The following is a 27,730-nucleotide window of genomic DNA, read 5'->3' on the forward strand; positions in this document are numbered from 1 at the left end:
AAAGTACCTTCTGTGGTCTAGTTGACTTTTTCTGGACAGAAGATCTGTTTATTGTAGGGTTTTAGCTCCTGTTTGCTCAGGACAAATATTCCTGAGCAAGTTGTGCCATGGGGTTCTGTCTCTGCCTGAGCTGCTGTGGTGACACAACATGCCATGGACTCCTGTCCTCCATGGTTCCCTGACATACCCAGGGCCTATGGACCACGAAGAAAGCACTGCACAATGCGCCTTAAAATCTGTGCTCTGTTCAGAGGTTGGAAACATTTTAAGTCCCTGTTGAAGACTGGATGAGAATTGTAGACTGAAGATTTTTGTTTCATTTGGTTAAAAACATTAAAGTACTGATCTGTTAGCAAATGACAATCAGATATATTGTTTTGATAATGGGATCTGAGCGGTTTCTCTTTTTTGTAATAAACATACATTTTTTAAAAATCTTGTAATGACAGCTTTAGTATCTTTAAAAACAAAACTTAAGCTTACCTCTGCTCCATTCAGATGTATCATTTATATATAATTAAAGAATGATTAATAAGAACCTCAGAGCCAGTTACTCCTCCATCTCAACTTGCATCAGGTTCCTTATGTCCCTTCCTGCATTGCCTGCCTGGCTGGGACATAGGAGACCAAAAGTACAGAAGATGTACAAAAGCTCTGAGCTGGCTGAGGAGCTCACTTTCCCACGTACTTCACAGCCTCTGTTCTGCTCAGGCATCCCATTCATTCCCTTGCTCCCCAAGTTTCTACTCATCTGCTAAGATCTACTCTTCCTCTTTGGGCAGACACATGGCAGGACACCAAGAACTGAGCTCCAACTAGCTGAGTCAGGCAGTCTTGTAATTTACCTTTGTGCCCTAAATTAACGACAGGCTTCCAGGCCCAACCTCTTCACTGAATCCAAGCCCTAATTCACTGGCTGGGATGCAGCCCCATTGCCCTACCATCACTTGGAGTCTGTAGGAAAACTGCTCACATTTGCACCCACCCCTGCCATACCATCAGAATCTGCATACTTACAGGTTCCCCTGGTGACCTCGAACTCTAAGATTTCTGCTGCTGAAAGGTAATGTCAGCCTCCTTGAATCTGCATGACAGATTCATTGAGCTTTCTTACTGAGTTCATGCCTTACCCACTCTACCTCAACCCCCTCTCCTCCACCAGGCAAGAACAGTCTACAGAAATCCCTGCCTGATTACACTAAGGACAGTATCACAGCTTCTGGAATGGCAGAAACTGTCCCCACAGGCCCAAATAGCTAGCTCATTTCCCTCTCTGTACTCCTGGGAAAGTACCTGCAGTCCCAAGAAAACATCAGTTGTAAGGATTACATATTTGCCACAGCATCTGTTTATGTGAATAAATCTCTTTCTAATTGTAGCTGCAAGAATTCAGAAAGTTGTCGTCAGGGGCATGGGTGAGGGTACAGGAAGAACTTTTTCTTTTCTTCTCTTTTCTTTTCTTTCCCCTTCATCCACCGATCTGTATTTCCCCATCGCTGTACTGACTTTAAAATGCCAAAAAAAAGCATCCTTCCCCAGGAGACTGCCAGACAGGTTCAGTCTCTGGCTGTGTGGACATGTTTTACAACTACCATACCAAAGAAAGCATAAATGCTTTAGAATACTCCCGTGCCTTCCAGGATTAAATGATATTATGGGAAACCTGCTGAATAATTCATAGAATTTTATCAGTAAAATCACTGAAAAGTCAAATAGCCTTCACAGTTCTCTAGACATTAAAGAGTAAGAATTACTCAAAAGTCTGAGCTATGAGATTCTAAGTTCTACATGAAAACCTACAGAACCAAAAGAAGTCAATAACTAGATATTTGATGGCTCTAACTACTTGGAAATCACCTACATGGCCACAGAAATTTATGGAAATCTGCCAAGCTGAAGGTAGTGTGCCCTATGGGTACTTGTGAATTTTATAAACCACTATTCACTAAGCCAACACAACATTATTTTCACATTTACAACAAAAAAAAACAACTACAAGTTCTTTTTAAAACCCTAATTAAATTTTAGCTTATTACATGATATATCCATAACACAAATGGAAAAAAAGAATATCTTAGTTTTTAGAGGTGAGTAAAACTCTCTCTCTCTATATATATATATATATATCATATATATATATCATACATATATATCTGCATATATATATCATATATATCTCACGTATATAACATACATATAACATCAAAGACACATATCATAAACCCATTGATGACATTTGGGTCACACACACCAGTTTGGCATATAATACTACTACTTTGAGCATGATTGTACAATTCCTGACACCTTGCTTTCAGTTATTTCAGGTACACACTCATAAATGAATTGTTATGTTATTTTTACTTTTCTAATAACTGCCATATTCTGTTTAAAGCATTAAAAAAGTGACACAAAGGATGCCATTGATGAAACCTGAAGAAGTTACGGGTCTAATATTGAATGCATCTAATATTACTTGGTTGTACACTTAAAGATGGCTGATGATTTGAAAACAAATCATACACTATGTGATTTTGCCATTTTATTTTCCTTCAGGCGAATAAATTTGTCAGGAAGAAAAATAACTTGGATATTTCTACGTATAAAGCAAATGCTATATTTTATGTGTAAGTCTCACCTCTGATGTCAGGGGATAAGATAAATATAAAATTAACCAAGATTCTCATGGACCACGAGCACCTTTCATCTAAGCAGCTTAACAGACCAAGAGCATCACACAAGGTACCTGAATAAATGAAGCGCAGAATGTCTGACAAACACGAGCAGAAGAGGGCATCCTTAACAATGACGCGCAATGGCGGGTTGCTGGAGGATTCTTGGCTAGCACCTGGAAGCACAGCATCTCTGTTTATGGCAAAGAGATCCTGGGTGGTTCGGATGATACTGGAATCCTGAATGTCGTTAGGGCTCTTCACATTGAAAAGCAGCATGAAAACATGGCTTACAGAGCAGAGAACGATCTTGTGGGCTTCCACGACACCCATCACTTCCGGGTGGTAAAAGACCACATCAACACACTGGCAGCAGAGCAGCAAGTTATTCAAGTCGGAGTGATAGTGTGATGCTTCAGCTTTCAAGACAGGCATCTTTTCTGTTCCACAGGGAAAAATAAAAATAATAGCTCACTTTTTACACTTATAGCCCCAATAATTAAAAATAAATGCTCTTTAAAAATGAGGTGAAGTTCTACAAAGAAAAAAAAAATACTTGCCCCCCTTTTAACCTACAAACCACTGATTTTGTACAGCTTAACCTATGCATATATGAACTAATTCATCAAGAATTACTAAAGCACATTTTATAGAACACACAAGGATATAATTTTATATTTTGTAGTAAAAAATGAAAATCTAATGATATGTGCAATAAAATAACATTTCTCATTATTTGTATCACAAAACAAAACACTCCCTCACATGCAATGCTTTAATATTGGGGTAGGAGACTTCTACCTGACTTTTAAAAATCCACCTAAGTTCTGAAGAGCCTACTCTCACACAGGCTGTCCTTCTGCAATAGGGCGATATCAAGGGCCATGGTTTAATGACAGTGAAATAACAGCTTCACATTTCTATGTCTCCAAAAAACATAATGCCTCTAACTACTTTATTGCCTGAAATCACCTTAATGATCCTAGTCTTTTCTTTTCCTTCCAGTAAACTAATCTACTTCACCAAACAGCAAATAATTCCCTCTACTCAGCACACCTCAGCCAGGGTGTTGATTGTGATCCATGGGTTTCTAGGGAGAGCATAACCTTGGATTTACCAACACTAGCTTGACCCTATTGAAGGGAGAAGAGTATTCCATCAGCTCAGCATACCCACAGGTCATGTCCTTCCCACAAAACCTAAGGGTAAGATGTCTGGCCTCTTACTTGTTGGCAAACCTGAGCAGAAGGACATGGGAGAAGAAACATGCCAAAGAATGGCACACCAGGATCTAAGTGAGTGTAATTAATTCTAGTAGCAACAGAAATCCTTTATTTTAAACAAAGCTTGGAGGCTGGGTCTGTGACACAGAGAAGCTCCTTTGTGGGTCAGTCTCCCTGCACTGCACCCCAACACCACCTTCCCTTCTCTGACAACGACCCTCACAGGACCTGAAATGCTGGCAGTTTTAAAGCCAGTACTAATCCTTACAACAAATCAGCCCCAGAGACACCTAGCGGTATTTAAGCTGGTCTGGGTTTTATTTAGTGCTCCGTCCACTGCTCTCCAAACTGAAAGACACATGAAACAGCCTTGTGAACGCACAGGCTGTATCTCCTACCCCAATGCTGTTGGCGACCCTGTACACTATATTATCTAGTCCCCCAAACGAAGAACTGCTGGAGAAGCTTCTATCAGTGTCAAATGGTGTGTGGGTTAATTCCTCTAAGGAATGAACATGTTCTCTTCTTTGGATCACTCAGAACAACTAGCTGTGTATACCAGCTGGTCTTTTCCAACCCTTAGAGAATATAAGGCCCGAGAATCTACCATCTAACAGACCTTTTACTTACCTGAACTTTTCAAAACTAAAAATGATTCTTCAATTCTAATTTGTATTTCCTTGGTTTATATTCTTTCAACAAATAGTTTTCTCCTACCTACTTTACATTTTTTTTGACAAATACTGATACCTCACATTTATGGAATACACACTGATTATTCAATACATATATACCACATGGCATCTCATCATTTATTTGTATTTGGGGCTTTCAAACTCATCTTTTACACTTCTTCATAAAATATAGATACATTATTATAATAAACTAGTCATTATTCAACAATAAAAAGTACCTATTTTTAGAAATAATATAAAAGATAAACTGATCCAAAATGTTCTAATAATGGTGTGTTTTATTTTTATATTTACACTCAATTGCACAAACAATACAGTTGAGCACAAATCCACCTTTAACTTTATCCTGCTAACACTGCCATTGAGCCTTATTTCTAGACATAAAGATAAGTCCATACAGAGATAGATACATACACACCAGACAAATTCTTTAAAAGTAAATAAAATGTAGGTGTTAGGCCACTATGGCTCTGAACATATTTAAATTATATCTTAGCACTGACTTATTAATCATAATAGGTAAGAAATTAACAATAATGCTACAATTACATCTAGTTTTCAGTTCGTACTAAAATTTCACCTAGTATTCCAAGGTTGCCTTTCAGATGTCTTATTGAGCAGCACCCAATTAGGATTTATGTATGGCCTTTAGAAGTCTTCAATCTCAACAGTTCTCTACAACATGCTAAAAGTCTGTAGGCTCAAACATTGAATCAGTATTTCTCACAAGTGTGGTTTAACTACTGTTCGCTTTAGTGTCAGCTGAAAGGGTCCCAGCCTTTTTCCCAGGTTCACGGAATGAGAATGTCAGATGGTCACTAAGCATGCTTGAATTTAAAGCAATCTCTGTAAGATCTATGACTTGTAAGAAGTGTGCTCTAACACCATCACACCTGGCTGTTCCAGCTGAGGAGGTCGAATTCCATGGAAGGAGCCCGTCATCTTCCTTTTCTTCATTTTTTCACTTGCCTTCTGATTTAAGGCTTGAATCATAAAATACTCCAACTAAACATGTATCAAATCAGAATTAGAAGGTCAACATGATTATGTGTCTTCCAAACCACACCTGCAAAAGGTTTCAATGCCAGCAACAATACTAGCAAAAATGTAAATAATTTTTACATATTTTTATATAAAATATATTATAATTATATAATACTAAAATAATCTTCACTATTAAAAATAAATATATTTAGGAGGATTGATTTGCTTTGTTCCAACACAAATACTTAAGAAAAAATTATTTTCTTGAAAAACCAAAAAAGCAACATGCACACACACACACACACACACACACACACACACTGTAGCACCATGGCTACAGCAGTCCCCTCAGTGGGAGCCAGTGAAGTCAATACTGTGACATTCAAGGCAGTAGTAGATATGGCTAGATCTGTCCACAGGGGGCTCTCATCAGCTAGGCAATTGCATTTGTTTCTCTTCAACACATTGTCCTTTACAAAATAAACTCTCCTCAACACACACTAGTCTGGCACTAGGCCGGTAACACATGTCATAAGGTCTAGGTTTTGTAGAAGCACAAATAGATGTCATCTCCATAGCAAAATTTTAAAATATTAATCAATAAAGCAAACTTTGAGACACAAAAAGATACTCTACATTCCTGTTCTCCTAAACCTATCATCATATAGGCATGTTCAGCCAGACTCAGCTTTAAATTCTCAAATTCCTCAGATATACATGCAGCGTATGTCACCCCTATTCCTGGATGCTAAGACAGTCTCTCCTCCTACCACCCCCATGCCCACCACACACTTCAGCTGTTCCTGTCCCCAGTCCCCTTCACAATTAGCCACCTCTAAGGTATAGGGTCCTAGCAGTACAGTCCACCATCAGGAGGGCAGGTCCATGAGAGGGCCTGTATAAGCCAGGAAACAGACTTTTGAGTCCTGTGTCTGGGAGCCTCATCATAGCTCTGTCTAACAAAACTGTGTGTGACAATGGAGAGCTACAGAGCACTCTGAAATGTGAGTTGCATCTAACACTCAAGGAACTGAATCTCATTTTGTTTTATTTCAATTAATTTTAAAATCTAAATAGCAATAGCCACATGTGGAAGCTCAGGCAGTTCTACAAAGTGAGGGTTGTTTGATCCAGCTGGTTACATCCTTTTAAATCTATTAACTTATGCCCTACGGGGAGGGGTACAACCAGAGGGTGGGGTTCTCTAAACCTCACAGGTTTCTCTTACCCAGGACTGAAAAGAATGCCATATAACTCTTCATCCCTCACTGAAACATAAAATCTTAAATGCTCAGTTTAGTATTATCACCTCCACTTGTACTCTTGCAATACCATACTCTCTTACCTCGAGATTTCAGTTACAAATTACTACTCGAGAGCCGTGAGAGAGACCTGAGAAGACGGCTCAAGTAGAGGTGAAGTACTGGCTGACCAAATGTGAGGATGTAAGTCTAGAAATCCAGAGCTCTGTGCAGTCAGAAATGGCAAAATGAATCTGTAATCTCAGCATCCCTGCCGAAAGACGGGCAGTGTAGACAGGCCATCAAAATGTCCTGGGCCAGCTGGTGCAGTGATGCAGTAACGACGGCAAGACAGTCTAGCTCACACAAGGTGGGAAGTGTGGACTAACATCCACGATTTTCTTCTGACCTCCACATGTATGCACAATGGCAATTCAGGCGTATAAATGCACACACAAGTGCATGCACATACACAGACACATGCATCAAGATTATCTTGATTCTGTTTCATATTCTTACTAAGTATTAATATAAAGGAAACATCCATGTCTCTCTTCCAACTTGGACCACATCTCAATCCTTCTCATGTGTCTCACAGTAACTATACCATTAAACATTAGGAAGAAAGAGAAACATGGGAGAGAAACAGAGATAAGGAGTGATCCTAAGTATTTCAGGCTCCAGAAGCTGGAATAGCCATTCAGGAGACTCTTATTCCAATAGAAATGAAACTAAATCCAACTCATGAAACAGCTATCAAAGAAAATCATTAAAGCAAGAATGATACCCAGGTACTCCACATAAATTACCTAAGTATCTCATGGAAATGCACAGTTGATCAAATTAAAATATTTCATACTCACTACAATAGAAATGGACTCAATTGTAGCTATTTATGTTTAATAGAAATCAGTATCATTTATATTTGTTAATTATAGCCATGTTAGTGAACTCTAGAGAATGAAAAGTCTATAGTCACCTGTAGAAATTACAATGTTTCAACACAAGCATGTGTTAAGTCCAAAGATCTTACACTTAAGGTAGAGATGTTTTGGGTATTGACTTTCATTGATTATTAGATTTGTCTACTGAAAGGGTTACTTTTTGATAGTTTAAGATCAGTAAATTGTTAAACAATGCAAATATTCTCCAAAGACCTTGTAATTCTTAATATTAGTTATGGGATAGGTATTGTATGTTGAGACTTAAAACGAACACAAGACCTCCTAGCACTGCAGTTGAACTAAAGCCCACCTAGCTCCTTCACATCCAACAAGAAACTACAGAAACAGTCCTATGTGTTTGTCTTTTTTTCACTGAAAACAATTCCTTTATACAATATGTTCTAACCACAGTTCCCTTCCCTACACATCCTCTCAGATCCTTCCCACCCCTCCAACTCCACATCTTCATTCTCTCTTTATAAAACAGGCAAACAAACTAATAAACAAAAAGGCATAAGAAACACCACACACACACACACACACACACACACACACACACACACACACACCCCACATAAAAACACTAAATTGGAAACCCTAATATACAACCAAAAGACCAGAAAGATTGGAGAAAAAAAGTTCAAACAAAGCAATATGTACCAAAATCTACAAAACCGCCACTGAGCTAGCTGTCTTTGTTGGTCATCTACTACTGGGCATGGGGCCTTAAGTGTGGTTTGTATACTCAGTGAGACTCCCGTGGAGAAAAACTATTTTCTTTTCCTTTGTAAATTGTTGCCAATTGGACATGGCTTGTGTAGGGATGAGGCCTCTTGTCAACTTCCCCCTTTCAGCTCTGGGAACCTATCTATCTGGCTTAGACCTGTACAAGCCCTATGTCCGCCACTGTCTCTGAGTTCATATGTGTGTCTATTCTGCTGTGTTTGGAAAGCACTGTCCCCTTTATGTCATTCGTCCTCTGTGGCTTGTATACTCCTTTTGTCTCTTGCACATAGTTCCCTGAGTTCTGAAGGGAAGGCATTTAGAACCGAGTTTACTTTTCAATTATAATAACATTGGTTTGAAGTCTTGTTAACCCATGCATAAAAGAAAATCAGTTTTGGTTTTTTTTTTCAACTAATAGAGAGAACTATTGTTCAGGTCACAAGGCTCATTCAGCTGTAGATCAGATAATATAAACCAGCATGGGGAGACGGTTCCATCAGTAAAGTACTTGCTTTGCAAGTACAAGGACCTGGTCCACGTGGGCAGAAAATGCTGGCATTGGTGGGAGGTACTTGTAATCTCAGCACTAGGAAGGGAGAGAGAGAGACATGCCGATCCCTGGGATTCATTGGCCAGCCAGCTTTGCCACTGGAGAGCTCCAGGTCAATGACCGAGTCTCAGAAAACAAGGTCAACAAGATTGAACAACACTCAGGATTGACCTCTGACCTCTACACAACATATATTACTAACCACTGCTCCATGCCCCAGTAATATCAAGGAAGGTGGGATGTGAAGCATCCTTCTAAGACCAGCTCTAGGGTGGGAAAGACAGGCGGACCTTTGAGGGATTCCGTCCAGCCAGCCCAGCTCATTTGGCAAGTTCTAGGCCAGGAGAGTCTTTAAAGAAAGTGATCTGTGTCTGACAACACCTGAGGATGTCCTCTGGACTTCACATGCCAGTATGAACATATGTACCCATGCCCACATGCAGGCATATGTGTGCATGCACGCACACATGTACATATGTACATATACACACAAGATTACTACAGACTTGTGTAAGTTTGTATAATAACATGAGATTTTGACATATACAAAGACCAATACAGTATCAACTTTGAAAGATTCCAAAAGTCATAATAGATGATAAAAATGTCTGATTCAGTCTATGCCATTAACTCATTATTTTGCAAGGTTAAAACAAAACATGCTTATAAAAACTAAACTTCCAATTGATGCCCTAGAAAATAGCTAAAGTGACAGTCCAACAGATGACCTCACAGGGTTTTCCACTTACCACTCCTCCAAAGTACTTTCCGATGTAGAAATCATCAAGGCTGTGGAGTTCCAGATAGGTAGCTCCCAGTTCTTTGGCAAGTTGGATCCCTTCTGTGGTGGTAACACAGCTCCCTCGGTCTGAAGTACACAGTGGGCATGTACAAGGTAATTCTTCTGAAGAAAGGAATATAAAAACAAATAGTTCTAAAATTAATCAGGAAAAAATACATAGACATTGTGAATGTTAGTGAATACAACTACTATATACCAAACCCAAAATGTCAACAAAGAGAAAGTGCTCGATGGATAGGCATTGACCATAGGAGAACAAGTAGTATTTTAGAAAACAGGAGGATTCAGAAGTTGCTGAGTGAACAATATGAGAGGAAGCATAGCAATGGTGCTCCCCATCTAGCTATACAACCCAACATCTGGCCCATCAGTCAAATTCAACCATCTGACCAATCGCCCACACAAACCATGAGAACAGTGGACTGGATCTTCTTTTGTCATAAATTGTCCACTAAGCATATCATCAACTTTGAATAAATCTTACACTTTTATTCCAACAGAACCCTTAATTTGACCTTAATTTTAAAGTTGCATGCCACTGCTCATAAATTTCACATAAAATGCATTCTTAATGTAGTCATTTAGTTCTACAACATTCTCTTCAGCTTTATTTTTATTTTATCTTTGGGTATTTTGCCTACATATGTTTCTGTGCAGCATGAGAGTCAGGTACTAGCAAAGGCCAGAAGACAACGCTGGTTGCCTGGAACTGGAATTACAGATGGTTGTAGGAACATTGAGAAAGGAACCCTCTGGAAGGTCCTCTGGAAGAGCAGCCAGTGCTCTTACCTGCTGAGCCATCTCCCTAGCTCCCTAAAACATTCTACTTTAGAGATAAAACTAAATCAAATTAAAATTTATAGATTAAAAGTATTTAATAAAAAAGTTAACTTCTCAGGATTCCTGTGTGAATAACAGCCAAATTTACAACTGGAAAAGTGTGGCCTATCATAGGCTTACAAACACTCTTCCTAAGGTCAAAATACACGATCAGCTCCATATTCCTCAGCCAGCTTTGCTTTGTCTCAGGAATAAATATTAAATGTGTCATGATCAAATAGCAGCTAAGTCAAAAGGATGAGGTAGTCACTGTAAGAACAGCAATGCTGTTGCTGGTTAGCGTGCCTGGGAAGCACAGCCTAAGATATGGAATGGTGTGTGGGTGACTCACTGCTTAGTGACTCTCCTAGTTAGGGTTGTTATCGTTATCGCTGTGATGAAACACCATGACCAAAAACAGCCTGGAGAGGAAAGGGTTTATTTCACCCACACTTCCATGGAACAGTTTATCATCAAAGGAAGTGAGATAGGAACTCAAATGGGGCAGGAACCTTGAGGCAGAAGCTGCTGTAGAGGCCATGGAAGGGTGCTGCTTTGTGGCTTGCTCCTCAAAGCTAGCTCAGCCTGCTTTCTTATAGAACTCCAGACTGTCAGCCCACAGATGGTACCACCCACAATGGGCTGTGCCCTCCCCATCAATCAATTAAGAAAATGCCATAGAAATCTGTCTACAGCCAGATCTTAAAAGCAGCATTTTCTCAGTAGAGGTTCCCTCTTCTTAGATACAGCTGGGTCAAATTGCTAGAAAAATTAGCCAGCACAGAGACCCCAAAAACAACTCTCCTAAGGAATGAGGGAAATGAGTCTGAGCACTGGAAAGTCTTCAGCAACAAGGCAGCTGTACCCAAGACCACGCAGTTCCTCTGGCGGTTAGCCTCTTAAAGAAAGACAACGGAGCCTCTGGTGTCTTACATCATTTAGATGAAAACTACATTCTTGGAGACGACATTACCTTGTACAAAGCAGCTCCAACCTGTGGAGATGCATATCTGAAAGACACTCTGTGTGCAGCATCAGCTGACAAGTCTCACAATAGAGGAAGTGTGTGGAAGAGCCAAGGAAGGCATTGGAGCACAAAAGAACTGTTACCCAGTTACAGTTGGCGCAGTACATGTATATATGGGACATGTGACGCAGTGTCTGAGGGAAGGTCAAAAGATAATGTTCTAGAGTCAGTTCTTTCCTTCCACGGATCAAATCCTGGAATCAAATCCCTGTGCTCAGTCTTGGCAGCAAGCACCTTTACCCACTGAACTATATCATCATAAACAAGAGTGTAGCGGCACAGCCTTTAATCCCAGCCCTCAGCAGGCTGAGGCAGGCAGATCTCTGTGCATTAGAGGTCAACCTGGTCTACATAGTGAGTTCCAGGATAGCTACCCAGGGAGACCCTGTGCCAAAAAGAATGAATAAATAAAAATAAAGTTCAGAAACTGTGTAATTTTATCTTCATTTTACAGAAGAGAAAACTGCTGCTCAGATCAGTCAGGTGCTTCTTCTCTCAAAGTAGAGATTGAAAAACAAAGACAAAAGCATCACCGTCTCCACCTGCTTAAAAAAAGAAAGTGGCAAAAGAGCCCAGGACCAGATGGGTTCAGTGCAGAATTCTATCAGACCTTCATAGAAGACCTCATACCAATATTATCCAAACTATTCCACAAAATTGAAACAGATGGAGCACTACCGAATTCCTTCTATGAAGCCACAATTACTCTTATACCTAAACCACACAAAGACCCAACGAAGAAAGAGAACTTCAGACCAATATCCCTTATGAATATCAACGCAAAAATACTCAATAAAATTCTGGCAAACCGAATCCAAGAGCACATCAAAACAATCATCCACCATGATCAAGTAGGCTTCATCCCAGGCATGCAGGGATGGTTTAATATACGGAAAACCATCAACGTGATCCATTATATAAACAAACTGAAAGAACAAAACCACATGATCATTTCATTAGATGCTGAGAAAGCATTTGACAAAATTCAACACCCCTTCAGGATAAAAGTCCTGGAAAGATCAGGAATTCAAGACCCATATCTAAACATAGTAAAAACCATATACAGCAAACCAGTAGCTAACATTAAACTAAATGGAGAGAAACTTGAAGCAATCCCACTAAAATCAGGGACTAGACAAGGCTGCCCACTCTCCCTACTTATTCAATATAGTTCTTGAAGTCCTAGCCAGAGTAATCAGACAATGAAAGGAGGTCAAAGGGATACAAATTGGAAGGGAAGAAATCAAAATATCACTATTTGCAGATGATATGATAGTATATTTAAGTGATTCCAAAAGTTCCACCAGAGAACTACTTAACCTGATAAACAACTTCAGCAAAGTGTTGGGGTATAAAATTAACTCAAACAAATCAGTAGCCTTCCTCTACTCAAAGGATAAACAGCCTGAGAAAGAAATTAGGGAAATGACACCCTTCACAATAGTCCCAAGTAATATAAAATATCTTGGTGTGACTTTGACCAAGCAAATGAAAGATCTGTATGACAAGAACTTAAAGTCTCTGAAGAAAGAAATTGAGGAAGATCTCACAAGATGGAAAGATCTTCCATGATCATGGATTGGCAGGATTAATATTGTAAAAATGGCCACTTTGCCAAAAGCAATCTACAGATTCAGTGCAATCCCCATCAAAATTCCTACTCAATTTTTTATGGAGATAGAGCAATTTGCAAATTCATTTGGAATAACAAAAAACCCAGGATACTGAAAATTATACTCAACAATAAAAGAACTTCTGGGGGAATCACCATCCCTGACTTCAAGCAGTATTACAGAGCAATGGTCATAAAAAACTGTATGGTATTGGTACAGATACAGGCAGATAGATCAGTGGAACAGAACTGAAGACCAAATGAACCCACACACCTCTGGTCACTTGATCTTTGACAAAGGAGCTAAAAACCATCCAATCGAAGAAAGATAACATTTTCAACAAATGGTCCTGGTTCAACTGAAGGTCAGCATGTAGAAGAATGCAAATCGATCCATTCTTATCACCATGTACAAAGCTTAAGTCCAATTGAATCAAGGACTTCCTCATCAAACCAGATACACTCAAACTAATAGAAGACAATGAGGGGAAGCATCTTGAACACATGGGTACTGGAGAAAATTTCTGAACAAAACACCAATGGCTTACGCTCTAAGATCAAGAATCGACAAATGGGACCTCATAAAACTGCAAAGCTTCTGTAAGGCAAAAGACAATGTTATTAAGACAAAACAGCAACCAACAGATTGGGAAAAGATCTTTAACAATCCTACATCTGATACAGGGCTAATATCCAAAATATACAAAGAACTCAAGAAGTTAGACTCCAGAGAGCCAAATAACCCTATTAAAAATGGGGTACAGAGCCAAACAAAACATTCTCAGGTGAGGATTAGCGAATGGCCAAAAAGCACCTAAAGAAATGTTCAACATCCTTAGTCATCAGGGAAATGCAAATCAAAACAACCCTGAGATTTCACCTCACACCAATCAGAATGGCTAAGATCAAAAACTCAGGTGACAACTCAGGGGAGGATGTGGAAAAAGAGGAACACTCCTCCATTGCTGGTGGGAATGTAAACTGGTACAACCACTCTGGAGATTCCTCAGAAAATTGGACATTCCACTACCTGAGGACGTAGTTATACCTCTCCTAGGTGAAAAGCTCTCAGGGAGAACTTTCCCTCGGGATGGAGACCCTCCAACTTCAATGACCAGGCCGAGACACCACAGGATGCAATCAGCAAGAGGATTTGATTTATTGTCGGGATACACAGGTACCTGTGGGCGCTTCAGTCGCTCGGGGGACTGGCGCGCCCACGGAACCAAGGATGGGCTTTTTTATAGGATTTTGGGGAGCAGAAGCAAGCATACAGAAGCAGATGCATGGTTACAGGGATATCATTGGTGGATTCTAATGTTTCCTAGCTACCTTCCTGAAACATAACGGCTGACTCGGCCCCCAAAGGGTTCAGCCCGGGGGCAAGTTTCCTAGCTACCTTCCTGAAACATAACAACTGACTCGGCCCCCCAAGAGTTTAGCCCGGGGGCAAGTTTCCAAGCTACCTTCTTGAAACATAACAACTGACTCGGCCCCCCACCAGGGTGTGGGACCTCTCCCGGGGCTTTTTCTTATTGTCAGGTGCTCAACCCCAGTCATCCTGTTGCCAGGCCTTCAACCAAACATCTCCTGCTTGGCAGCCGCTGTATACTCAGTGTTCTAACCTTTCCCTGAACCAGTCATCTTAAGTACAGCCTTGCAAAATGGCGTTACTGCTGCTAAGCTGGGGTCTTTCATTGGTATATACCCAAAAGATGCTCCAACATACAACAAAGACACTATAGCCAGAAGCTAGAACGAACCCATATGCCCTTCAACAGAGAAATGGATTTTAAAAAATGTGGTACATCCACACAATGGAATATTACTCAGCTATCAAAAACAATGACTTCATGAAATTCATAGACAAATGGAATGAACTAGAAAATATCATCTGAGTTAGGTAACCCAATCACAGAAAAATACACATGGTATGTACTCATTGATAAGTGGATATTAGCCAAAACCTCAAATTACCCAAGATGCAAGCCACAGACCACAGGAAGCTCAAGAAGGATGACCAAAATATGGATGCTCCCACTCCTTCTTAAAAGGGAAAAAATAACCATAGGAGGGGATATGGAAGCAATGTTTAGAGCAGTGACTGAAAGCACAGACATTCAGGGCCTGCCCCACATGTGGCCCATATATATACGGCCACCAACACTAGGTAAGATTGATGAAGCTAAAAAGTGCATGCTGAAAGGGACTGGATATAGATCTCTCCTGAGAGACATATCCAGATCATGTCCAATACAGAGGTCAATGCTAGCAGCAAACCACTGAACTGAGAACAGGACCCCCCCTTGGAGGGAATTAGAGGAAGGATTGAAAGAGTTGAAATTGCAACCCCATGTGAACAACAATGCCAACCAACCAGAGCTTCCAGGGACTAAAACACTCCTGAAAGACTAGACATAGACTGACCCAGAGCTCCAACTGCATATGTAGCAGAAAATAGCCTTGTTGGGGCACCAGTGTAAGGGGAAGCCCCTGGTCCTGCCAAGGTTGGATCCCCAGGCCAGATGAATATGGAGGGGGCAGTAAGGGGGGGTGGATGGGGGGGAATACCTGTATAGAGGATGGGGAGGGAATGGGGGCTTATGGACAGGAAACTGGGAAAGGGAATAACATTTGAAATGTAAGTAAAGAAATATATCTTAATAAAAAAGTGGCATATCCAAAAAACAAAATAATAAAGTTTGAATAGACATTATCAGTTCCCAAAATACAACGATTAGAAACACTATTACGCTTCTTTAATTATGCCACACATCCTAATCTGAACATATTTTTTTCTAAGATTTCTTCAGTTTGTAGCAAGCTGCTCATGTAGCATTTGCCCTGTCTTGAGAAAGAACAATTGGCTTCACTCTTTACAAGGCCTTTGTGAACAGTGCCTTGATTTTTCTGAAGACAGAGGCCTTCTTATGTTTACAAAGGTTTTCTTATGTGTTGGTAAGTGGGTGGGTTTGCAAATCACCTTACTTAGCTTTCCTTCTGGATAAAAATTAAGCAAAGTCATCAGTGTTATGAGAGGAGAATGAACCACATGGACAAGAATGGTCAACAAACCAACTCTGAGGAAAAATAATTTTTTTTGAAGCCAGAGGAGTGACATCTCTTTCTACTCAGCAAGAAGGAAAACTGTCACACAATCAGTTGGCTAAGTACATGTTTTCTGGATTTCTATAAACCTGCTGTAGACAATTTTTTCCCCAATTGGTTACTCTGGGACTCTTCTGAACCATCACTGTTTCCATATACCCACTAGCTGAACTTACTGTACATTCTATGCCAAAGTCTGTCTTGAGTTGGCTATAGGAGAGTCCATAAAATACTGATGGACTAAATACATTCATATTAAGCATATAACAACCAGAAGATCCAAAATAGTACTTAATGTTTAATACAATTCCTCATGTTCTGAGGACATAAAATTATTTTTATTGCTACTTCATAAGTGTAATTTTGCTACTGCTATAAATTGTAATGTAAATATCTGATCTGCAGGATATCTGAGATGTGACCTCTGTGAAAACATCACTTGACTCCCAAAGGAGTCATGACCCACAGGTTGAAAAACACTGTACTTTGTATACTAGAATGGCCTTGAACTCAAAGAGATCTGCAGACCTCATGGCCACAGTGGCTCTAGGAATCAGAATTAGCATGGTCTTCACACCACCCGGATCACACAAACACACACACACACACATACATTTTTAAGATATTATAAGATGCCTTCATTTTTTCAAAACAGTACAGTCTGACATTTGAATAAACAGCATCTCTTTCAAAGTAGTGGCATCAACAATAGGGTACTCTTTACAATGGTGCCATTGTTGGCAAGTTTTAGAAATTCTCTTGATAAATTATAGCTTAAAGTTTCAGTGCTTGAAAGATAATTTGAAAAAGAAAGAAAAAAAACTCGAAAGGGAAGATGCGCATTTACTGAAATTTAAAACGATGGATGCATCCTAGAGACACTACAGATTTGTCCTTAAAAGATATTTTCACTGTATACTAAAACCCAAAGATTTGTGCTGGGGATGTGGCTCAGGGTGTGTGGCACACCCTGCAATCTCAGGAGTGGTGAGATGGAGGCAGGGAGATTATCAATTCAATGTCATTCTTGTTTATATAATGAGTTCAAGGTTAGTCTGGGCTTTGAGAGACACTGTCTCAAAAAATCACGAATCCAAAAATTTATTCAGAGCCAAGTATGTAAAACTGCCACATTGCCAACTTTGTAAAAAAAAAAGTGTGATAGAGTCAACCATGGTTGTAATCTCTGCCTTTCGTAAGCTAAAATATGAGGGTAGCAAATTTGTGATCTGCCGGAGCTACCCAGCAAGCACAATCACACACACACACACACACACACACACACACACACACACACAAACACACACAAGAAACAAAACTGCTGCTTGGCTTACTAAGCTCTAACAAGTTCTCCAAGAGAATTCCCAAAATTACCCAGCTCAATGAAATGTATTGTAGGGGAATGAGGTAGGGGGAGCAGTAAAGACTGTGAGTTAACAGTCAGACTTACCTCTGTTATTAATATGTAATCACATTGTTAGTCAACTCATTTCACGATATTAATGAAAATGACTTTTTTCATTTAGATTATTTATAGGCGCTGGAGAGATGGCTCAGAGGTTAAGAGCACTGGCTGCTCTCCCAGAGGTCCTGAGTTCAAATCCCAGCAACCACATAGTGGCTCACAACCATCTGTAATGAGATCTGATGCCCTCTTCTGGTGTGTCTGAAAACAGCTACAGTGTACTCATATAAATAAAATAAATAAATCAAAAAAAAGAATCTAGATTATTTATAAACAATGTATTTACCCACTGGCAAAATGTTTATGAGTACCCACTACCCACAAAGGTAGAAAGATACAGCACTGAAGGACTCAGGACCAACTGACCAGGGCAGATGTGATTGCAAACATTTGCAACATAGAGAATATCAAAATAAAGGTATATAAAATTACCAGAGGAACTGAGGAGAGGAGCTCCGTGAAGGGTATACAGAAAAGGTAATGGTTCACAGGTAAGGATGAATCTGCTAAGCTGTTACAGAAGGAGGCTGTGCAAGGGGCACTGGCTGCAATCAGAATAGACAGTGTGGGCAGAGGTCAGAACAAGAAACCTATTTGCACTAAAAACAAAAACAAAAATCCCTTATTTTTATTACTTTTATTTATGTCTATATGTATCTCTGTGTGTATCTGCCACATGGTGAGCGGGTAACTGAGGAACCTGGAAAAGGATGCTGACTTCCCTGGAGTTCCAAGTAGTTGTTCTGGGAATCAAACTCAGATCCCCTGGAAGAACAGCAAGCGCTCTTCACCTCAGAAGTACCTCCCAGCCCCACATTTCCACTCTTAAAATCTCAAGGTGGCAAGTTAAGCCTATGCTGCTATCTCTCCTACCTGCTAAACCACACATGTGACTAAATAAAAGCGGAGTATTAAAGAGGAGGAGGAAGGAAGGGCAGGAGTTGGCAGAGGACTGAGTACACTGCAACATTAAAATTAAGTTAGATGACATCAGGCAAATGATAGCAGACAGCAGCAGACTAAATTGGAGGGTGAAGCCAGAGTACACGTGGTTTTCACACACTGGAGCAACGTCCAGAGTGTCCTCAGCTCTAACTGGGAAGCAGGAAACAGCAGGACCACAGGCAGATGGCTGGCAGATGGCCAAAGCATACTGGCGAACAGAAACAGCTAGCCCAACTGACCCTGTGTATACTCCCACGTCTACCCCAGCCACAGAGAGCAGCTGCCCAGAGCAAGAAAAAGGAGCCCATCCAGCCTGGAAAATGAAGTGCAAAAGCAGATAAACAAAAACTTCCCTACAATCTGAGAAACTGCTATATCTTGAAATAAAACTCACTGAATGCACTTACAATGCTTAAACAAAACCCACTTAACATTCAACCAAAGAGAATAATTAACTGTAATTTTAACTATAATTAACTATAAATTATAAATTAGAATAATTAACTATATTTTTAAGGAAATGTATCTTTAAGTATCTAAAAGTATCTTTAAGTCAGGAATAAGAAATTGTGAATGAACCATTTAGAGATTTTTAGTCACAAAAAAAAAATATTGACATCAAAATTTTAAACAAGAAAAGTAGCAGAAAAAAATGTATGTAAAAGTCAGAGAGAAGAGGCCAAGAACAAAGCAACATAAAGATACACTGTAATTGACGTGCTTGGGAGGCAGAACCACAAGTTCAAGACCAGCCTGGCTTACAGGGTAAGATGCTACCACAAAGAGAGGTGAGGGAGAAGACAGGATTCAGCAACAGAAAACAAGAAAGCTACAAGTGTGGGGAGAGATCAAGAATCATCAATATCAGTCCACTGAAGGTATGAAAAGAGGGAGAAAATGGTGGGAGGAAGGGGAGGAGGCAGCAGCTGCAGGCAGAAGGGCAGAGACCTTCAAAGAGAAAAGTGTCAGGTTCTTCAAGGAGTCCAGTGTGACTATTCCCAAGAGTGGAACTGTGTCCTAAATGTTCAGAAGTAGTCAGAAACCAGATCAGGAAGGAGTTTGTATTTTAGATAAGGAGTTTACAACACCAAGTTACTAACATGAATATAAATACTGGATAAGAAGAAAAGTACTAACAGTAACCTCTGATTTAAAAACTGATTTCATGCCCAGCTTTACTGCAAGAATGTAGACACAATGACACCTTCAATGGTGTACAGCCCAGAACCCAGCTGCTCATTTCTGATCACTATACCCCACAAAAAGGAACCTAAACTTTAGAGCAATGTCTAAGAAGCACTAAAAACTGACTGGAGCTAGCCTAGAAAGACACCAAAGTAATAGATCATAAAATACTGAACTGTAAAAACCAGTCCTTACAAACCATAATGAATTTAAAAAAATGGGGGTGGGGAGAGAAGGAGAAGCTGCTATGGAGGACAGCCAACCACAGAGTAAGAAAGACGACAGATCACACTATTGCAAGTACATGTTCTGCAGCTTACACAAAAGAACAGGCCAAAACCCTTGTAAAATGTACATGCCATGGGCTGGAGAGATGGCTCAGTAGTTAGGAGCACTGACTGTTCTTTCAGAGGCTCTGAGTTCAATTCCCAGCAACCACATGGTGGCTCTGTAATGTCCTTCTCTGGTGTGTCTGAGAACAGCTACAGGTACTCATATGAATAAAATAAATAAATCTAAAAAAAAACTAAAAAATGTACATGTCATAAAGCCCCCACCAAGAAGAAAAAGACACTGGGATCAATTATGGATTAAAGGCTAGAGACAGGATAACTAAATGTAGTATAGTGTTTATATCTCGAACTGGAAAAAAAAAGCAGCTATAACTTATTACTGGAAAAAGCAAGAAAACATAAATGTAAATATTTTAAATACTAGTCTAGCAAATAAAAATGTCTCACAATTCTTGAGTGTTGGCCATATTATGCACAAGATGTGAATACTAGCTTTCTTCTTATATGATACCCATTGAAGTCATCAGGAGTGAAAGAAAATCTCATGTTTATAATGTAGTCTCAAATTATCTAGAAGAGAAAATGCATGTGTGCATGTATATGCATGCATGTGTGTGTGCAATGTGCATGTGTGTATAATAAATTCTTCAATTCAGTGTTTTATTCTTGACAATTTTCTTATGTTTGAAATTTGAGAAATAAAAGTGAAATATGAAGTTTCTAAAAAAAATTCAAGGCATTAACTATGCTTATCTGACTTGTATCTGGCAGGATTTTTCTGAGTTTACTTCAGTAAGAAGGAAAGCAAAAGCAGGAGGCCAGACACATTTCATCGTGGCGCTTACACTTCAGGCTGTCTGGACCTCCTTTGGAAATGCCTGGGAGAAAACTCAACAATGTATTCTCCCACACGGTTATACACTGCTGTAAAGTGGGCAAAATGATATATGTGTTTGATTATGATCACTGTCTCCTTGCATTCTTTAAGTTCCTATTGAATGAGGCCACTCTGAAGGAGCCATCAGTGTTTTCTAGATGCTGCTAGATGTTAATTCATTTTGTACTTAGTAAAAAATCAAACAAGTTTCTCAACTTATTAGATATGGGTGGTGTAAGAGAAAAATGAGTTTAGCAGGCTCTATTTAGATGTACAGAGAGGCAGAAGGAATTCAGGAGGCAGAGGGTTATATCCATGGGGATACAGGTGATGGAACAGGCCAAAAATCATGAACAGGAAGGAAAAAAAAGTGGAGAAGTCCTAAGAATGTGAGGTCATGGGCAGGTCAAGCTTATTTTCTCTGTAAGTACTAGGGTGAAACATTCCTGCCCTTTGGTCCAGCAATCCACTGGAAAGAACAACCCAAGTATCAACAGGACAGTGCAGACATAGTTTATACAATGGTATAATATACAGCAACTAAATGAGGAAGCAATATGTACACACTCCTACTGTGCAACTCTGTGTGATGTTCAGGAGCCGGCAAGCTATCAGAAGCCAGAGAGCAACAGCTTCCTCTACAGAGGGTGTCATGATTAAGTAGTATACATTAAGCTGTGCTCTTAGGTTAGCAGGCCATAGGTTCCTTACTGTGCTGATTAGTTTTATGTCAGTTTGATACTAGCAGAGCCATTCTGGAAGCGGAAACATCAATTGAGAAAATGCCCCACCAGATTGGCCTGTAGGCAATCCTGTGGTACATCTTGGCTCATAACTGATGTAGGAGGACCCAGCCAGCTCCTTGTGGTCAATACCTCCCCTGGGTTGGTGGTCTGGTTCTATAAGAAAGCAGGCTTAGCATGTGATAAAGGATGGACCAATACGAAGCACTCCTCCATGGCTTCTGCTTCCCAAGTTCTTGTCTTGACATCCCTAAGTGATGGAATTAGCTGCAACAGGCCCCAACTTCCTTTTGTCATGGTGTTTTATCACAGCAATAGAAACCTCACTGAGACACTTTGCTATACCATGCTTTTAAAAGTTTTTTAAACAAAGAACTAAAATCAAAATTTAAAGACTGTTTTACTAAGGAAATACCACTGAGTAAATTTAGAAAATACTACCAAATCAAAATGAGTCCTGAGTTTTCCTTGAGATATCTGAAGTCTTGTGCATAAGAGCAAAGTCTGGGACAGCTTGAATCATTGAAACCTTCCGAGCGTGTGGTAATAAAGAGCCCTTTCCTCAGGCTGAGCTGGGAGTGTGTTCCTCCCAGTTATCTGTCTAAGCAGCCTGCTCACATGCACACATCTTTTCATGGAGAATCTAGCCTTGCCCATTGAACGGACCTTAAGATAGCTAACAAGATATTATTGAGGCTCAAAGTCAGTCTAATAATACATTTTGCATGCCAAAAGCACACAATTACTAATGCACAGTAGGAGAGCAACTTAAGGGAAGATTGGTGTAGCAACCACAGTAGAAGCTCATGTCTCTCATCTGATCTACAGAACAGTCACTTAAAACAGAACCATATTAATCAATAATCAACTCTGCTTTGTTAAACATGGTGTTGACATGCTCACTGCAAAGAAACTGTACTTACCATTTTGTCTCGTACCAACAGCCGCAATGATGACTGGAACTGAGTTCGATGCTCTTTTAATCACGGGAATATAATTATCCTTTACTTCATGGAATGAAAACTTGTCATTGACATTGTATTTGATCACAATGATGTCGGCACCCCCAATTAGATTTCGGGAGGTGTACCAATCACTGTCAAAAATGTCCTAAACAAAAATGCAAACGTCAATATTTAGTTTATCTTCAAATCAATCCCCAAAATCACTGTCAGATCAGTTATAATTATAACCTACTAGTGTAAATGTTCCATGTATGGTTTTTAGAAGTTATGAAAATGTATTTTTAAATGACATGATGGTTTGATTAAGGATGGCCCCATAGACTTTGAATGCTTGGCTCCCAGTAGGTGGACGTGTTAGAAAGTGTGGCCTTGTTGGAGGTGAGTAAGCTGTTGATCTATGAATGTTTACACTTCGATATGTAAGTCCAAAACAGGTTAAGAGTTTTCAAATCAGTCAATCAGGTAAGACCTGCATGACAGAGCTTTTAGCCTATGACAGAAATGCCTGTTTATAGAGAGAAGTTCTTGTTCCATCTCCATACCTAACCTGCCCACCTCCTTAGGAAGCCTATTGAGAATGAGAGTGGCATTGCAGAATTTTTAAATAGGTATGCAATATCAACAACAGAACAGATAAAGCATATTTTAAAGAAGCACAGAACAGCAGAAATAGGAAGACAAACAGGTGTTGGTATCAAAAGCAAAGGACTGAGGATGGTTCAGGATCAGGGTAGGAGGGGCAAAGGGAGAAGTGAGCACATGGATATAGCCCAAGAAGATGAGAACACCTAACTCCCAAGTCAACAGAACACAAAATCCCATTGGTCCCAAGCACATCTGTAAATATTCAAATTCAGAATATGCAGGTGCAGCACCATAAGGAAGCTGAAGGGATGCAGAAGAAAAGATCAGAGACCTGGGATTCAAAACCAACTATAAAACTGGGCCAGTACCCAGCAGCCATGTAACACCTAAAGAACAAGTTAGAAATCGGTTTTCACATTCCAATAATTTGGAATCTCAGAGTTACTGGAGAATTATATGGGAAAAAGAGACATTTAAGAGAAAACATGGGAAAAGGGGTACAATAAAATATAAATAAACCTCATGGTTTACTCTTTTTTTATTCATTCATTCATTCATTTCTCTGTTCTTTGAGACAGTCCAGTAGCCCAGGCTGGCCCAAACTCATACCGTCCTTCCTCTGCCTCCCAAGTGCTGGGATTCTAGGCATGAGCCAGGATGTTCCAGCTAACCTCATTGCTTTAGAACATATTTTTACAGAGAGGGAAATAAAAATCTAGAAATATGAAATTAAATAATAATATGAATGCAAAAGAGAGAGGGTAGGAGAACCTAAGCTATGAACTTCATCTAATGAATTTGAAGTAGATTTATTTAAAAAGTGTCAAGATAGATGGCAAGTAGCCAGAGTAGGGCTAGCCAGCTACAGAAAAATAGGTCAGAAAGGGAAGCTCTCCCAGACCCTTCCCACAGAAAAAGGTCAGAGAGAAAATGCTTTACTGGTTTCTAGAAATACGAAGGAAATCCATGTGCCTCATAAATCAGTTCCAGGATTTCACTGGGATGTTACACAACAAACTTGGGGGCCACCCTGGAGAGTCAAATTTAAAAAAAAATAATTTATTTATTTTTTATGTGCACTGATGTTTTGCCTGAATGTATGTCAGTTCCCCTGGAACTGGAGTTACAGACAGTTGTAAGCTGCCATGTAGGTGCTGGGAATTGAACCCGGGGCCTCTGGAAGAGCAGTCCACTGACTCTTAACCCCTGAGCCATCTCTCCAGCCCTTAAATTCATCTTTAAAATAAAAAATCTGAGTTCCCACAGGGAAATAAGAACTTCATCCTGTTTGATTAGTGTGTGTAGGTCCTGCACTGGTCTAAACCTTGACTGACGTGAGAAACTCTCCGTGCTTAGTGTTAAGTAGTATATGGCTGCACTAAAGCTGTAATGTGTACTTTATTACAGAAGCTATCACTTTTGGGGCACCTAGAGCCTCCACACTTGGGACTTTACCCTTCAGCACAGCTCCAGGATAGATACCAGAAAACAAGCCTGAGAGGGGATGAAGGGTTTACCAAAAACCTCATATAGTAGGAGCGTGGGGTCTGAAAGCTGTTCCTTTTGTTGTCCAAAGTGCTGTTTGATATTCTGACTCAGTACATATGCCAATCCCAGCTGACAGGCACCACCAACCTTCATATTTCTAACAGAATTTACTTACATCCAAGAGGAAGACCCAGCAGCTCAGAGTGAATAACTGCCTATGAAATTCACTGTGCTTGAGGACTCATCCTAATTGGGAAGTTGTACCTGGTAACAAATGTGTCGTCACAGACTGTGAGCACACACTCAGGATTCCCTTATAAACTGTAACAGAATGCGACAAGACTCAAGGCCATGCAGCTTATTTCATCCATTTTGAAGATTTGGTTTTATCTATTTTTATAAAATTGTGGCTCTTTGCTAAATTAACACAGACAGGAAAGGGTTAACTCTCAAATTAAAATTTAAAGCAATCCCGACATCCTGATTCACCTTGTTTTATGTTTTCTGTCTTTACCTCATCGACGCACTGCACATTTATTCAATTGAACTGTAATACGTTCAGGCTATGAGACCTTCCATAATAAAAGGGCTCGCGGTGACTGTGCCTGCATACACCAGCCTGTAAGTCCTTCCTGCTGACTTCTCTTGATACTGTCATACCTGAAGGCTGAGTAGCATCCTTTTAATTGAAAAGCATATTTTAAATTTATTTCAGCACATTAATATGAGTTTCCACTTAATGAGTGCTTTCTTTCCATAACAGGAAAATATGTTCAAGAAAATTTTCTCTGTACTTTTTATATATTTATGTTCAAAAGTATGCTAGTTCTCCTTAGCTTTGACAATCTTTCAAAAACTGCCTTTTTAATGTAAGAATATCACATATTGTGCACTTTTTTTAAGACTCAAAAGTTTAAACATTTATATATGCATATAAATATAGTAATCTTTAGCTGAAAAATATATAACTATAATATCAGCAAGGAATCATGGATTCAAAATTAAATGAAAACATTTGAAATATACTGCTACTATGTTATGAAGATAACCTTTGTCCTTTTATGAAACACTTGAGTTAAGTTACTCAAGAGTCAAGCTAAGGCTTATTTTATTTAACCATCACAAATATGAAGTTGTTTTTTAAGTTCTAAATAATTTTAGTGGTATTTCCAATTTATTAATCACTAAAACAAAAGGCTAATATATGAGCATTAGCATTACTAAAAACTATTTTTTCAGAGGTTAATAATCTACAAATAAACCATGTAAAATTAGTTTTCAAACCCCATCCTTTCTTCCTTTTTTCCCATACTATTTCTTACCTGTCCCAGTCAAAAGTATTTTTGCCAATGCTGAGCTGTAAAGGGCAGTATTTATAGAACACATCCCCCTATCCTCCACAGGGTGGACATGAAAACATGATTCTTGACCAGTGGAACTTTGTGACCCTGTCCCTTGGGGTTGGCACATTCAACTGTCAGCTGTCCACTAAAGGACAAGTCTTGAAATACAGAAACTGCTCTACATTTCTTTGGGGCTTTTTACCTTACCGAAGTGACTGGGCTGCCCCACCACCTCCAAATTGAAACAAAGGACCAAAATTGCCAAAAATGTAAACACACACACACACACACACACACACACACACACACACACAACACACACACACACAAAACACACACACACACACGCACACACACACACACACGCACACACGCACGCACACACACATTAGTTTGGGCACCGCGCTGCCCCTTACCCAGACGGGACAGTCGTGCACTACCAGCTTGACGTTCCCGAACGCACTGGCCTGGTACTCGGTGAAGACCGGGCGCGCAACTGTGCTGGCGGCGTTCAGCAACAAGCTACTCTCGTCCCCCGACACCAGCGGGCTTCTCCCCAGGTACGTGCGGATGAGCCCCGACGGCCGGTTGTCCTGGTGGAAAGTGTCGCCCTCGTTCCCCAGCGCCACGATGTGGATAGACCTGCGGAGCCGAGAGGGGCAGAGTGAGCGAGTGGGCACAACCAGGGTGCGTGGCACGTCCCGGACCCGGACCGTGGCAGGACGGCGACGCATACGTACATGATTGCGGCTGGCAAGGCGGCCGGGAGACTGCGGCCGGAGGCCTGGAGGGGGCCGGAGCGACGCTTTCACTGCAGTCAGCTCATCCCCCAGCCGTGGCCCTCGCGCGCCTGTACCGCGGCGCTGCCACTGCAGAACAGAGCGGGCCCGGAATGAACTGCCGCCGGGCGCGGGCAGCGCTGCGGATCCCTGGTCACTGCTCCTGGCCGCCGCGCCTCCGCCCCGGCTCCGCCTCTGCTCCTCCGGGACCCGGGGCCCGCACGTGTCGCCCTTAGAGTCCGGCGCGCGAGGAAGCTGGCTGCCCGCCGAGGCCCCCCGCGCCCAGGCGGCGGCCGCTGGACACAAAGGAGCGGCGGGCGCGGGGACGACACGGAGCCCGGGAGCTGCTCGCTGCCAATCCGCCTGCAGCAAGTTTGCTCAACTCGGAAGGCTGAAATCCGAGCCGGGAGCGGGGGAGGGGCAGCTTGGCCCCCGCCGGGGACAAGAGAGCCCAGCTAGGAGGCAGCCTCCTGCGGACCCATGCCCATGCCCGCCTTCACCAAAAGTGTGTTATCTGTTTTGTCAATCATGCGCTATGGCTTGTTTTGTAAAATCGTACTTGTGAAGAAGAAGAAGAAGAAGAAGAAGAAGAAGAAGAAGAAGAAGAAGAAGAAGAAGAAGAAGAAGAAGAAGAAAAAGAAGAAGAAAGACACATTCATGCA

General features: G+C 40.6%; 1 protein-coding gene across 3 annotated transcripts in view; it reads right to left on the reverse strand.

Moving 5' to 3' along the window:
- The window catches only part of Rhobtb3 (Rho-related BTB domain containing 3), a 106,536-nt gene that overhangs the window by 28,486 nt on the left and 50,320 nt on the right, over positions 1–27,730 (reverse strand). Inside the window, exons 1-6 of one of the 3 annotated variants that reach the window (NM_001107645.1) lie at positions 27,030–27,449; positions 26,706–26,931; positions 22,832–23,018; positions 9,782–9,936; positions 5,481–5,592; positions 2,744–3,109 (exon numbers count right to left, since the gene is read on the reverse strand). In NM_001107645.1, coding sequence (NP_001101115.1) covers positions 2,744–3,109; positions 5,481–5,592; positions 9,782–9,936; positions 22,832–23,018; positions 26,706–26,931; positions 27,030–27,031 — 1,048 coding nt within the window. In that variant the 5' untranslated portion in view covers positions 27,032–27,449. Of the gene's footprint in view, positions 1–2,743; positions 3,110–5,480; positions 5,593–9,781; positions 9,937–22,831; positions 23,019–26,705; positions 26,932–27,029; positions 27,724–27,730 lie in introns of those variants that run through there. The other 2 variants (XM_039102150.2, XM_063281692.1) reach the window with 2 other exon arrangements.

This window comes from Rattus norvegicus, chromosome 2, assembly GCF_036323735.1.
Source record: "Rattus norvegicus strain BN/NHsdMcwi chromosome 2, GRCr8, whole genome shotgun sequence".
NCBI lineage: Eukaryota > Metazoa > Chordata > Mammalia > Rodentia > Muridae > Rattus > Rattus norvegicus.